The sequence below is a fragment of the Diplotaxodon limnothrissa genome, linkage group LG13, assembly GCF_057381915.1.
Source record: "Diplotaxodon limnothrissa isolate DT_005_m linkage group LG13, D_limnothrissa_male_GT1.1, whole genome shotgun sequence".
NCBI lineage: Eukaryota > Metazoa > Chordata > Actinopteri > Cichliformes > Cichlidae > Diplotaxodon > Diplotaxodon limnothrissa.
Genome location: NC_140608.1, coordinates 16,702,968 through 16,718,327, shown reverse-complemented (window position 1 = coordinate 16,718,327; position 15,360 = coordinate 16,702,968). Strand labels below are relative to the sequence as shown.

At 37.6% G+C, this 15,360-nt stretch overlaps 1 protein-coding gene across 1 annotated transcript in view; it reads left to right on the top strand.

Moving 5' to 3' along the window:
• Positions 1-15,360, top strand: part of wdr27 (WD repeat domain 27) — a 51,660-nt gene that overhangs the window by 23,616 nt on the left and 12,684 nt on the right. Inside the window, exons 21-23 of the mRNA XM_085369415.1 lie at positions 1,353-1,450; positions 6,148-6,250; positions 9,404-9,502. Of these exons, the coding sequence (XP_085225541.1) occupies positions 1,353-1,450; positions 6,148-6,250; positions 9,404-9,502 (300 nt within the window). The remainder of the gene's footprint in view (positions 1-1,352; positions 1,451-6,147; positions 6,251-9,403; positions 9,503-15,360) is intronic.

The window sequence follows — 15,360 nt, the reverse complement described above, 5'->3', positions numbered from 1 at the left end:
AGTCTGGGTTTATGTGGCCTTACTTCCACATCAGTGTCTTGAACCAATCTGGACTCAATTTGTTGGTGTCTAATAAGTAGACAGCTTGGGCTGGTGTCCACATCTATTATAGTGCTATGAAGAATATTGCTCACAGTGAAACTATAAAATTCATTTATTCAAGTCTCATTTATTTATTCAGCTTATAGTTAGCATTTTTATTGCCTCACATGTTACAGTGACATGGAGGGACTGGTATCTCTACATACAAGAGTCATAAGAATGCTTGCCAGCTTTGTAACAGCAACAAACCCATTAACTTTTATTATAAAACATATATAAAAATAATTACCTATTGTACAGATGCTCATGTAACTTAGTAGATGCAGAAAAGTATATGTTTTGGTGTGAAGGAGGCTTGTACCCACTGACCCTTAGATACTGACTTTGGTCAGTATCTAACTTGCTTTAGACTCGGGCCAGCCTGGATTAGCTGGATACACTGCACCTTGTGGTATGGATGAAGTGCATTAAAGCATTCAACTGCAATTCACTCTTGCTCACAGCTGACTTTATTCCTTCAGCCCAGAGGTGCTTGTTCTTTGTCACGCTAGCTATTGTGTGCATTACATTGCGGAAAGCCTGTGGTGTGTTGTTTTTAGCTTGGCTATTGATGTCACTGTGGGATTCTCCGCCTGGGGGCCTGAGGGGCCTTTGGGTGCCGTAGGATTAGTAGCATTGCTCCTGCTTGGAGTCTACGCACATTTTTTCCCTTCACTATTGGTTTTCCTCCTGAGGCTCACCAAACATCAGGAACTGCATTTTGAGAAGCAGCTCTTCTTACTTGAAATTTCCATCGCCTTTTTGACAAAATTCACCTGGAACTCATCACAGCGCAGGACTTCTCGGAAAAAAAGAACTGGAAATGCCCTCTCAGGCTGCCGTTCTCACACTTTCAGTGGAAATCTAAACAATCCCCCCCACCGCTTCTTTCTCTCTCTAACTCTTTTTCTCTCCGGCTCTCCCTAAGCTTTTCTCTCTTACACATTTACCTATAGCATTCAATAAGTGGGTCTGAAAGAGCTGTGTGGAATAGATGGATAGATTTGTAGTGGAAGTTCTTTGCTTTTCTATTTAACTAAAAAACAGTGATGACGCTAAGACACTCCCACCTAACCTCTCTTTTGCTTCCGTTTTTGTTTTTACAGCCCAGCGTGATTTTTTTTTTTAAACATCACCTTCTGTTTTGAAGTAGTATACATTATACTAATAGTATAATAATAAAAAATTTAGGGAAAAAAAGAAGATTTATATCCATTTTCAGGTAAAGCTTGTGCTGACTAAGCTGTTTTGTTCATTGTGTATCATTAAAGGGATCAGCGTTTAGCTCACAGGCTCCAGATTCATACAACCTCTTCCTGACCAGTGCTGTCACTGATGGTATGAAGATTTGGGACCTTCGAACACTTAGGTCTGTATTATTGTAACATATTCTGTGCAATTTGTATTGAATGTACTTGTAATATGATCATAAGACAAGGAAAATGGTGCTTTATAATCTACTGTAGTCTACTGTAGTCTCTTGCTTCTTAAAGGGAAATCATGTTCAAAACCTATTGTATCAGTAGCTAATGCATTTGCAGTAAATGCATTAGCAATTACTGCAAATGCTGTAAATGCTACTACAACAATCTTATGTAGTAAATGATTTACTACATAAGATTTCTTTTTGCAAAAGTTTTGAGCAAAGTATATAAAAGATCAAGTAACCCTGATGTCACAGATCAGTTTGTCAACTGTTGTTTTGTTTTTTTTGTTTTTTTTTTTAACATTTTAGTTTTTTAAATAGGTAAGCATAGCCGACTTTCTAGATGGTATTTCACGGGTGGATCACAATCTGATTGTACTTTTCGGCGTTCATATTTTCAACACCATGAGCACTGTTGTATCAGTAGCTAATGTTCTCATTGTTGTACCTCCTCTGTACACATTGACAACAATTTAAACTAAAAATGTCAAATTTGGAGTCATCAGTATGAAAGAATTCTTTTCAGATGCCTCTTCATCTTTTGTGCTGCACTTGTCTAGTTTCCACTGATGTTTTTTAAGGGCATACTGCACAACATGTACAGACATGCCAAGTTTTCAGCTAATAGCTTTGTTGGAATTACATTGTTAGTACAAAAATACTATTTTAGATCTGCAAAATTCTTTTATCTTTAGCATTTTGATAAAGCCAGATAAAGAAATGGGAAGAAAATGTGTGTCTTTGCAACTGGCTGCTAGTAACAAAGTGCCAAAAGATAAAGATGAAGACACTCCTGGTCATCCCTTGATTTAGTGGCTTTTTTATGCTTAAATGATTCATAGGTAAAAGTTAAGTGGTTTAACAAACAAACAAAAACAAAAACATTCCTCTGAAGACAGTCAGGTACAAGCATTGGCCTGAAGCCTGGATAACTCTTGCACAAGACTACTTTAAGAAAGGATTAGAATGTCTCCTTGTTAGCAAAATATAAGGAATTGAGGGCTAGCTCAAGATGTTCTCCTAATACTATACATTGAAGGAAGTGATAGTGATCAATATGCTTGGAAATTCTGAAAATGTCTTTTTCATTATGAAATTATTTTGCCAAAATTTGTAACATTCCTATTCAACCTTTATCACCTGTTGACAAACCTGGATGAAGGTTGGCTTCTGAGTCTAGTGTTATTTCACCAAATCCTCCAGATTCTCATAAGTCCAAGAACGTTAGGGAAGAAATCATTTTTATTACACTTCTTTTGTTGAGACTTTAAAGATGACCTTACATTCGACTAACTTCAACATTTTCTTACACAAACATTCCTCAGTGATTTGGATTTTTTTTTTCCTTTCTTCTTTTTTTTTTGGGCCGAGTTGAACGGCTTTATTAATTATTTCATTCTTTCATGTCTGAAGCTGCTTCCATGTGTAACTCCTCTTCCGTCCCTCCATCAAATCTTAATGCTATCTGATAAATATTTGTGGCTCGTTTCTAGGTCAACCCCTCATTTTAAGAGGTTTTATCAAACATCCCTCAGTACGCAGAGTTCTTTGGAGGTGAAACATACGCATGGATGAAAACAATTAACGACTATTAACCACAAAACATGGCACCAGGCCACTAAATAAATATTTCAGTCTTGTTTACTGCTAATCAAAGTAATCAAATCAGTGTTAAAAATTGTTTATCAAATATCTTTGCAGGGACCCAAAATTCGAAGTTTACTAAACTTGCGGGGACCAACAAGTCCCTTATGGGGACAAAATCTATCGCCCCATAAGTTTAAAGGCATTTTTGAGACTCAAAATGTGGTTTTAGTGTCAGGGATACAATTAGGTTATGCGTTCGGAATAGGGTAAGGGTTAGGGCTTTGCATTCACTTTTAAAGGTTAGGTTTAATGCAAGTGGCTAGGGAAAGCATTTTGTCACTTAGATGTCCGCACAAGGATATGAAAACACGACTGTGTGCGTGTTTGTGTAAGTTTGATGAACTGACCCTTATATGTACCGGGACATTTCAGATATGTGACGCAAATGTTGTCTCTATCCCATGATAATTGTAATGGCGTTAAATTATTTCAATAGAAATGCACAATAGTTAAAATGGAAATGTCTTTTCATCGAAAAATTTTATGCGATGATGCACTGAATTTGTGCTGACAAGCAGAGAATAAGATTACTCAGGAACTCAATCAGACCAGGCATTTTCTTAGAAGGTGCTGATTAAATAAGTGGTCATGTTTCGTTTGACAGCTGCAGGATTGCCAGGACAGCTGTTGTCCATCAGCACGTGATGACCATGGCCACTTTGCCAAACAATTAGTTTAGTATACTGTATAGATCCACTATATTGGTTAAAGTACTTTTAAAGCCATAACCTTTCAGTCACCACTTGTATTTTGATATGTATGCAATGTTCCAGTTGAAGGGTGTACACACCAGCATTAAGCATGATTCAAAATCGATGACATGCCAATTCTAAAAATAGAGAACAGATGGTGATCTGCTTCTCTTTCCATAATTTAATCCGTCTGAATATATGTGAAGAAATACATAAACAATGTATTTACATGAAGTAATATTAAGAAAAAGCCAGCTCTTATCTGATATGCTCTGGGGCAGTTAAATATTCTGAAATTCATTGGCAGAATATAATGAGCTAGGATTACCCTGCTGATTACCTTGATGATTACACCGAATACCCAAGTGGATTCAATAACTGTATTGGCTCTCACTCAAGAGGATCATACCCTCTGGTGTAGTGATCTGCAAAATGCCAGATAGTTATCACTTACACAACATAGAGTGTGTATGTGTGTAACTCATCTTCCCTTCTTCAGTCAAAACATTCGCTTTCACGCTCTGGCCTAGAAAACCAGATGAGTGCTTACTGTGAACTGCTAAAGTGTTTTTTAAAGTGCAGTAGTGACAATTTGTGTAAGCACTGTTGCAGCGCAGAAATGTTAAGATGTAGAAATGTTGCCCTAGAAATTAGAACAGGTAATTCCCAGTTATCTCGCTGTTCATCTAAATAACTTGTATGTGCTACAGTATTGTTTGGCCTGTTTGTGCTGTTGAAATTCAAATTATGTTTCTATGAGGTATTTTCTACGAAAGAGGATTAGGGCCACCGAAAAAAAAAGTGGGCAAGTCTTTTTTTTTTCTTCTTTTACAGAATTCTGAGAAAAAAGTCAGAATTAGGAGAAAAAAGTCAGAATTCTGACTTTAATCTCAAAATTCTGGGGAAAAAAGTCAGGATTCTGAGAAAAAAGTCAGAATTCTGAGAAAAAATCATTCAGAGGAAAAAGTCAGAATTCCGAGAAAAAAGTCAGTCTGGAAAAGAAGAAAATAAAAACGTGACCACTTTTTTTTCCCAGTGGCCCTAATCCTCTTTAATAATTTTCAGTGCATAAATACAAAAATTGGTTTTGTTGCTAGGTTGCTGCTATAGGCAACACTATATAGTTTTAGTGTATGATTTTAAAAATAGCTTTTGTGGATATAAATAAGACTTTATTGTCATAAATTTAAATTGATAAAACACTTTTATATGGTGAAGATGCACCTGTAACCATTGCTGATATAGATAAGAACCTTCATGGGCCTAAAATGTACCTGCATGTCAAGTTTGGCTGCTAAACTCCTGATCTTGTAGGAGTTGATGAAAAATGAAGCAAACACAGACAGAAAGTTTGTGTATTATAAAAGAAAAGAAGTTTTTTTGTGACGAAAAAGTTCAATATTTAAGAAATAACTCTTCGAAATCTTTCCAAAATCTGAAGAGCAAAACCTATGGACTGTCCCATCTTGTTGCCTCTGTTCTGTCATATGGCCTTTTTATTGAGGGCTACATGAGCAAATGTCATAGTCAGCTGACAATGTCGTCATCCTGAAAAAAAGAGATAATTAAGTAATCCCATTGAATACGAGAGAAGAGCAATGAAAGTAAGCATGCCATTAAACTGAATCAACAGTTTTCTGGCACAGTCTTAGCACCAACTCAACATTATAAGTTCCATAAAGTTCTGGTACTGGGTATATCAGATTTCTTTATGGTCGGTGAATATGCCCTACTTTTAGCCCAACTTAATGACATTAGCATGTGAATGTCAAAGACATGCTCTCACCAGATGCTGTCAAAGGACTGGCCTGCCAGTATGCCAGCCCATATAGAGGCACTAGCTTAGTTACCTGTTAGTGGCATTGCAAAGACATTACATGCCTTTGCAAACCAAATGAAACAGCACAGAAGTTGCATGAGGGAAACATTTTTCATTAACGAAGTCTCTTTCCTGTGTTTTCCTTGAGTCATGCTCAACTCCCTGTGCTCAGCTGGTTCAGTTGTTTGTAAAGCAGTCCATGGAGTGCCGTTCTCCTTCTGTTCCATATATTTTGCACCTTCAGCTCAACGCTTCAGCATCGTAATGTGTGCACTGTGAAATAGCATGCATAGCAAAGATATCCCAGTTCCCAAACATTTATTTTAAGTTTACTAGACCCAGTAAAACCTTTTAGATAGCCTTATAACATACAAACTAATATAAAGGATCACTGGTCACGCATCAAGTCTGTCCGTCACATAAAGTTGTTTGAATTTATTAACATCAGTGATTTCTTACCACTGTGTGCTTCTTCTCACCAGGTGTGTACGGCGTTATGAGAACCATGTAAATCGCTGCCAGCCCTGCTCTTCAGCCGTTTCGCCATGTGGACGCTTCATTGCCACAGGCTCTGAGGATAACTGTGTAAGCAGTCTCACTGGGTCCATCAAAGCCACCTGTATACATTGCAAACAGATAAAAAAAAATCATCATAGGGATTAAAACATTATAAAGTGAAACAGAAAAGTTTTGACCTTTTGCAATATCTAGGCTGTTCTTCATCTTGTTTTTTCCTATAAAAGTTCAATTCAGGTTTATTTATATTGCACCAACAACAGTTGCCTCAAGGTGCTTTATAATGTAAGGTAAAGATTGTACAATAACTGAAAACCCCACAAGTCAAACAACCCACTACAAGCATCCATTTGGCAACAGTGGGAAGGAAAAGCTCCCTTTTAACAGGAAGAAATGTCTGGCAGAACCAGGCTCAGGGATGGGCAGCCTGGTTGAGAGTGAGGTCAAAGTATCAGACGGTTTGTTTGATTTATTTATTGATTGATAAAGTCTACATAGGTTATGCAGAACTAACGTAAAAAGCACTTAAAAGCAGAGTTGGCTTTCTGATGTCATCGGACACACTGATCAAGTGCATCTCATGTCCTTAAGAAACAGGAATAATCCAGCAAAGACCTGACACAGCACCTGAGAGATGGCCAAGTATTTTAGACATAATATAGACATAAAATAGATATACATGTCCTGGTTGTAAAACATTTATGTTACATGATCCTGCTTGGCGAAATGCCCATGGCACAGGTATTCAGAATGGCTTTTGGAGGAGTTGGTAGAAATGGAAATTTAAATTGTACCATTACAGGACACTACAGGTAAGATCACTCAAACTGGTGTTAAGAAGGAAAGCAAACCAAACACGTGACTTGTGCACTGTAGAACCAAGTGGTTCAGTTCGGGACAAAGAAAAAAAGCTATGGCCTTGGTTTGGCAAAATGTGATGGCTTCAACAAGACTGATTCTAAATCCACTAATTATATAATACCTCTACTCATCGCAAAATCACTGAGACCTACAAGATTAACTTTAAAAATTAATTCCCAAACCCTAACCTTTTCATATCTCCCAAGATGCCGTATCTCCTCACCGCCTGCTCCCCCGATCCTCCTTCCTATAGATTCACTTTCAGTCTCAGACTTGCTCGCATGGATGCCAGAGCTGTCTCACATGTGGCACCCTAGTTTTAGAGTTCTCTACCTGCTAATGTTTGGCTAATAAATGTTGTCACCCAAGTTAAAACTACAACATAACTGACCTTAGGAAGGTAAAAATAGCAGCAAAAATTTATCAGTTTTACCTCCATTTAAGGAAAGGACTGTTTGTGCTTGACTCAGAGATTTTTATTTGGATTCAACCCTTTTTCCAAAGAAGTCAACATTCATGTTGAAGCACAACTGTTTAATTGCTTTTCCAGAGCTTGCCTGACTTTCAAGACGTTTCCAGAAGACAGCCTCCCTTTTCCTTATCCATCTCTCTGTTCTTCTCGTATACGTGCTTGTTGAAAGCAGTGGAATAATATATGCATGCTGCTGATTCTTATTAATTATGGGGACTCAGCACAGCACAGACTTTTGCATCTCTGTTGAGATCGGTCATTTCCAGCGTTTCTTGGAAACCGGGAGAGTATACGGTAGTGAGCTACATCGTATTTATTTGTAGCTGCCTTGAGACTTATATGAGCCAGACACATTTGTACTTGTCTTAATATATCAAAAAGCAATCATGGAAAAAAAAAGAAACCTGAATAGTCTAAAAAAGACTCCCTAGATCATATTACACATTTTCCAAAAAACTTAGCCCAAAAGTAACCGAAGTGGAATATCATTTTAGCATGGCTGATATTTAGCTTTTCTATATACAGATGAAATATGTATTATTTCTTATCATGAAACTGTGACTTAATTATCAATTTATTAATCAGAATATATGCTCAGTGATATATTGCAAACCCTCCTGACCCTGGGCTCTGCTCCGTTTCAGTTACTATTGACATAAACTAATACATCATGTGATCCATGTGATATTAAAGCATTCCTAAGATAACTTTTTTCTTCCATATACCTAAATCCCTTTCAGGCATCACACACTTCATAAGCCTTAGACAGGAGTCACTCTTTTGACAGGATTCAATTGAAGCAGGGTTTTTTTTTTTCTTTTTTTCGGGGAAACATGATACAAAACAGCTGCAGGAATTTGATGAGTCTTCATCTTGTAGCAGACATCCCCACATCTGTTTTTATCTGTCCTTATGGCACTGAGGTTAATGCATTTTTCTAAAAACTTACTGATTATATTTATAAAAAGCATACAATAACAAACTTTCTGTTCTAAGGTCTCAAATGAAACAGATGGAGACATTCAGTACGCTAACGATTTTTGGGGTTTTTCTTTTTTAAATCAATGAGAGGAAGTATAAAATCCACAACTCCCACAGGGGTGATTAACAATTCCTAACTACCTCAAAGCAAAATACACTAGTAACACGCAGTATCTGCAAGGCTTTGTTATAACTGGTAATGGCAGCTTGATTTTGAGATGTTCACTATTTTGACATCTGTCTGTGCAACAAACTTCAGTATGAGTATTTATGCTTTAACATTAAAATTTACACTTACACAGTTTTTAAAGCTGAAAATCAGCATCCAACACTCAGGTGTTTAAATTGACCTTCTTCATCACTGTTTACCATTATTTATATCACAGGTTATCCGAGCACTCAGGAATCAGGAAACTACTCAGTAAATATAAGAAGAAGCATAGGACACAAAAAGAATGCAAACCGTGTTTTGATAAATTACAGATTTTGTTAATTACTGAAAAACTGCTAAAATACCCTGTTTATTTACTCTATTGAACTTCAGTTATTTTGAGATTAGTCCAGCACAAAGGATGATTGACTTTGGCGTGACTTTTAGTGTCTGCTACATGTCTGATTTCTGGACAAGCTTTAATCGCTTTAATACTCCTGTTTACAAGAAATTTGGGCTTTGGACATTTACCCCTAGCAATCAATCTTGGCTGGACATTTTACTATATACATGCACTGTATATTAAATGTCATTTGTGTCTGGAAGTACAAAAAAAGATAAACATTTACCCTTGAAGCTGAAATGATACTCAAGTTGATCTGCATTATCATCATGCTCGTCAGAACATAATTGTGTGTTGTAAGTACAATGGTACACACTAAGCTTCTGTATACATTCATTGTGTCCTTAATTGCAGGCCTATGTGTATGACATCCGTAGCAGCAACTATCTCCACAGATTACAAAACCACTCAGACACTGTGCTTAATGTGGCCTTCAACCCTGCTACACCACAGGTAAGACTCTGATTACTGTTTGTTTTTGTGTATAGATAAATATGCAATGATGTGCCTCAAAAAAATATCTTTGCTTCATATTCCAATGAAAACTGAATGATCTCCTCTGGGACGACTTATTAAGGTGTCTTTGTCTGTACTCACTGCGTAGTATAGTCAACACAATACTTTAAATGTGACAAATGATTTACTTGATGCCACCTATCAGTTTGTGGATTGAACTGAGTTTAACATTTTAGCAATATTCACCTTTTTTTTGTAGGGAGCTAACCCTAGCTAGGTTAGTGAGCAAGGTAGCCTATGTAACTATGCAGTCTATAGTGCGATATCTACAATACTATACAAAAATCTTGAGGTACTGTTCATTTCTTTACATTATGCTATGAAAATAAGAAATAGGTGCAGCATTTTCTTTTTTGAAACATGTGAATTCATGCAAGCCAAAAGTACAGATTCTATAATTCCAGTGATGAAAGTCAATTTTTGGTATGACAATCATTATTCTTCAACACATCTTGAACTCCTCTTTATGTAGTCTTCAGGAATAGTTCTCCAGGCTTCTTAAAAACATCCAAAGCTCTTCTTCTTTGGATGTTGGCTTCCTTTGATTCCGTAAAGATGGACGCAAACTGCTTCAATAATGTGGAGGTCCAAGCTCTGGGAAAGCCTATTCATGACTGAAAGTGTTCAATTGATGGTAATTCTCTACATCCATAATTCCATCAGTTTTGACAATATCCCTAATGCTACTCGCTGAAATCCAGCACCGAGCCATGACAGAGCCTTCTGTGTCTTACAGATGGCTGTACCTCTCTCTTTACCTCCTTCATACATAGAACAACAAATCATTGGGGTGCCAGTTTAGCTCAGTAAGTTCAGCAAGCCTCCCATATATTATAAGGCTAATGCAGAGGTCTGGTTTCAAATTTGCCCCAAGGCCATTTTATGCATTCTTCCCCTAGTCTTTCACTCAGCTTTCCTGTCTTTTCTGCACTTTCCTATCACAATAAAGGCTAAAAAGCCCCCATAAAAATATTGGATTTATCATTCCACAAGACCTGTTGGCACTGATTTTTAGTCCAGTTCTTTTGTAAGTTGGCATAACTCATCCTTTTCTCCCTGATTCTCTGTGACTGGTAGCAAAGTTTAAAACTGGTTCCAGTTAAATTGTCTGTGATGCATAGATACAGCACTGGTTCATCCCTTGAGTTTGGTATTTCTTTGCTTAAATGATTCATAGGCCTGTGTTAAGTTGCTTAACAAACAAAAAAAAAACATTCCTCTGGTGGTTAGGTTCAAGGGCTTTCAGGACTGAAGATGAATGAAAATGAGCCAACGAAAGACTACACACAGCAGGGAACCAAAACACTGCAGCCATCAGACCTAAATAAGCAAAAGCAAACAAGCTGGTTTCCGAGCTGGTTGATTGCTGTACACAATGTAACACATCAAGACAGATTGCTACAGGATCTTTTGTCATTCGTTTTTTTTATCTTTGCTTCCGGTAGCCACATTTTCATGTCTGATACATCTAAGTGTTCAGTCTGGATTCTAGTACCACACCGGAGACTGGAATTACTATAATGGCACTTCAGCCAGTTTTATTATTGGGGCTTCTCCCATTGAAGCGATCATAAGTCAGCAAAACTCTGAAACTAGAACTTCCTGATCCTGCACTTGTTTGACTAGGATAAAACCTTACAGAATCCAATCCTTGGAGCCAGGGCATAGGTGCATATGCATGCAGGAATCTTCAGATCATAGACACTGTGAGCTCTGTACTCAATAGCGTGAATCGTTTAATGCTAAGTTACATCACCCACGGTCAAAATGCCTCAGTAATGAAAAATCATGTGACCTGTGATATCTTTACTCACCTGTGACTCAAAGCTGCTTTCAATTAAAAAAAATTATTGAAAGGGTTTAGTTTGTGCTGTCATCCATCCATCTTCTTTTGCTAATGGTTAGGCTGGAGCTTATCAAAGCTATCACGGATCGAGATGCAGAGTACACCCTACCCAGGTTGCCAATCTGTTGCAGGGGTTGTTCTGTGATCTATGAATTATTAAAAGTTATCCACAAGGATTTAAAACTGTTTATCTTTGCCTGGCCTGCCATCAATCTAGAAGAAAACAATTCATGGAATGTGGGGAGTTGCACCAAAGAAAACAGAAAAGATATGTGTTTACTTTGAATTGCCATTACAGTGCTGCTTTATACCAACATGCTTTTAGTGACTAACAACATATATAGTGCCTTTTTAATAAAGCAACGCATTCCTTTGAAAATATCCAAAGCAAGAATACTTATAAAAAATAAAATCTAAAATATAGATTCTATGTTATAATATCACAGCCTTTGCTGAACATCTTTTAAGATTTGTTGACTGTGTTGTCAACTCAAGGCACATGTTTTAAATCTGCATGTCCATTTTTGTAACTCAATTCAGCGAAACTTTGGAGCACAATGATACATTCAGATTTCCCAGCTTGAAAGTGGAAAGCTTGGTTCATAGCCATTATCTGGCTGAAGTACAGTGATCTGCAGAGTTTGAAGACACACTTCATCAGTCAGGGCGTGCTTGCTCAACATTAGTACTTCTGTACATTTTGTTTTACTTGATGGGACAAATCAGAAATTCAGAAACAAGACATGTTGAATCAATAGACTTTATCTTACTTTCCACCACACGTGTCGGGTTGTAGATTGAAATAGTGATATATATCTTATCAGAAAGTAAATATATATAATGTAATAATGATGAACATATACTCTAGTAGTATTTACATTCTCACATTCATGTAACAGGCCTTTGCATACAGAATACATTATAAAAAATGAGGGTTTTGCTGTAAAAACCAGTACAGCCTTGCCACAAACTAGGTCAAACTAGGCTGAAAGTTGATATAAGAATTATGTTGATGTTAAGACGTACAGGCATCTAAATGTTTAGTTAGGTAATTTATCTGAGTCTTGTGGATTAGTCAAGTCATTTTTGCCTGTTTTGTTGAATTTTAGTGGACGTCACAAGTTTAGCTTACTGGTAAATTGTCCTCTGCATTTTGTCAACCAATTATCTGATTGCGGTTAGTACACAGCTGGGCACAGTTGCATGCATCCACCACAGATCGCTGTTCCCAAAATGATTTCAGGGTGGTTTGACAAAACCCGTTTAGGGAGGCAGTTTTGCTCAGTTGTCATTGGAGATGGGTCTGATGACATAAAAGCTCAGTAAATGTTATGATTCCATCCACAGCACTGGTATGACTTTATTTACTGGTTCTCTAATTTTTCCTCAGTTTCTCAAAAGTTCAGTAACTCCCTTTGTCCATAATTTTGCCAGATGTGATCATTAGCAAATCTTGTTTGCTTACTTGTGAAGCAGATAGTTTCTTTTAACCCTGCAGAAGTGCCTGTTCACCTGGTGCTAACTTATACTTTGCTCAGATTACCTATCTGTGGTTTAATTTTTGTGAGCCAAAAGCAATAAGTCAAAAGTCATTTTAAGTTCAAGAAGTCCTGAGAAATGGCCGGTTAGTTCTAAAGTTAACCATGTGATATATTGGAAATATGCTATGCTCATGCTTTCTCCTAAGACAAAGTGCTGGCAAAAAATGTCCCTAACCTGTGTTCATCTTGCTGTTGATCTACATTTGAGGGCCAGATGTTCTCCATATTTACAGCTGTGAGAAACCTCTGATGGGAGACACAGACAGATAAGGCAATGCATATTTTCCACTCATTTATCACTCATGTTTTCCACCTGAATACTTAAAAGAGAATCAAGCAGACAGATCCACCTCAGGGTTTATTCCCTTAGGTTTATTCCTGTACTTTAGTCTGTAATTAGGGATTTTAGCTTTTATTGTCACTTCACAATGCTGTCTTATAAAATCGTGTGGGAGTTGCATTGTATGCAGCTGTAAATTTGTTTGCAATTTGTTTGCTTTCTCGTGTTGAACCTTAATGTGCTACTGTGTAAATTAGAGCAGAAGGATTTTCACATGCAACAGGGGTGTTCTTGTCATTCCTTGCATATAATACAAAATAGGATGTTCTTTTTTTCTTTTTTGAGATTACAATTTAGTAGTGCCTTTAAACAAGGCAGTCATGCTACTGTATCCACAGGTACTTTTTCCATTGAATTTGGAATTTTGGATTCATGTGTAAAGAAAAATGTTTTAGCCAGAAGTGAAGAAACGGGTTACTGGGTCAGATGAGGGGCACAGATTTCATGGCGCTGCACACTGTTTGGATTACTCATATTTCTGTTCTGTGTCATCCTGACCTGCTGATAGCTTGACTATCAGCAGGTCAGGACTGCTGATAGCTTGATTATCAGCAGTTCACTTCAAAAGAGGGTTCATTATTGGTGTGGAGCTGTTCTCATCGAGACGACCCCTCCTAACTACAGTTTTATCAGTGAGGCCAGGGTGAGCAGGAGAGGAGGAGGGGTCGCTGTCTTATTTAATGAATCATTTCAATGTAAGCAGCTATCTCCTGGAAGTTTTCAGTCTTTTGAATATGTGGCTTTACAGCTGAAGGCCCCATCCAAAGTTGTGTTTCTTAATGTTTACAGGCCTCCCAAATACTGCATAGACTTTTTTAATGACCTCAGTGAACTGCTGTCTGTGATCTGTGTTGATTTCGACTGTGTAATTATTGTTGGGGATTTTAACATCCATGTGGACAACCCTCAGGACAAAGGGACTAAAGACCTGAGTAACACTCTGGGCAACTTTGGGCTGACTCAGCATGTAACAGAGGCCACACATAATAGAGGACACACTCTCGACCTACTGATCTCCAAGAGCCTGAGCATTTCAAACATTACTGTGTCTGATGTGGGCTTATCTGATCTTTACTGTGTTTTCTTTGAAAGTAAAATCTCAGCCCACACAAATATATCAACAGCAGTGATCACAAAACGGTGTATAACTGAAGACAGTAGTGAGATCTTTAACCAGGTCTTCCCATTAACACCTGACCTGTCCAAAGGTTCAGTCAATGAGCTCGTCAATAGCTTCAATGCTAACATGTTAAATGTAATGGACACTATTGCCCCCATTAAGGTGAAGGTTATCTCTGGAAGGAAAAAGTCTCCATGGAGAAACTCCACACTAGTGAAAAAATGAAAAAAGAGAGTGTAGGAAAGCTGAGCGCAGATGGAGAAAAACAAACCTCCAGGTTCATTATGACATCTATAAAGAGAAACTTCACAATTATAATTTACAACTGAGGAGTGCAAGAAGGTCCTACTTCTCTGACATCATCACTAAAAACAGCCATAATGCTCGGGTCTTATTTTCTACAGTTGACAGGCTAACAAACCCTCCTGTGCCAGTGGCAGCTGAACTTCATTCAACCATGGCCTGCAATGACTTTGCCAAATTCTTCACAGACAAAATCCAAAAGATTAGACAAGCAGTTGGAACATCAACAGCAGATCCAGGATATGTACTGTGTCCACCGAAAAGCTGTTTAAACACCATCAAACAGTTTCACCCTATTAACAGCAAAGACCTGGAGGACATCTTAGGTCAACTGAACTCCTCCTCCTGCTGTTTAGATGTCCTGCCAACAAGTTTTTTCAAAAAGGTCTCAAAGACTTTAGAGTCAGACCTGTTACAGATCGTCAACTTTTCCTTAATGTCAGCTGTGTTTCCAGAACCACTAAAAACTGCTGTAATCAAACCTATACTGAAAAAGGACAATCTTGACAAGACACAAATGAACAACTACAGGCCGATCTCAAATCTCCCATTTTTAAGTAAGATCATTGAAAAAGCAGTTTCTCAACAGCTCAATTACTTCTTAACACAGAATAACTGCTACGATGCCTTCCAGTCAGGTTTTAG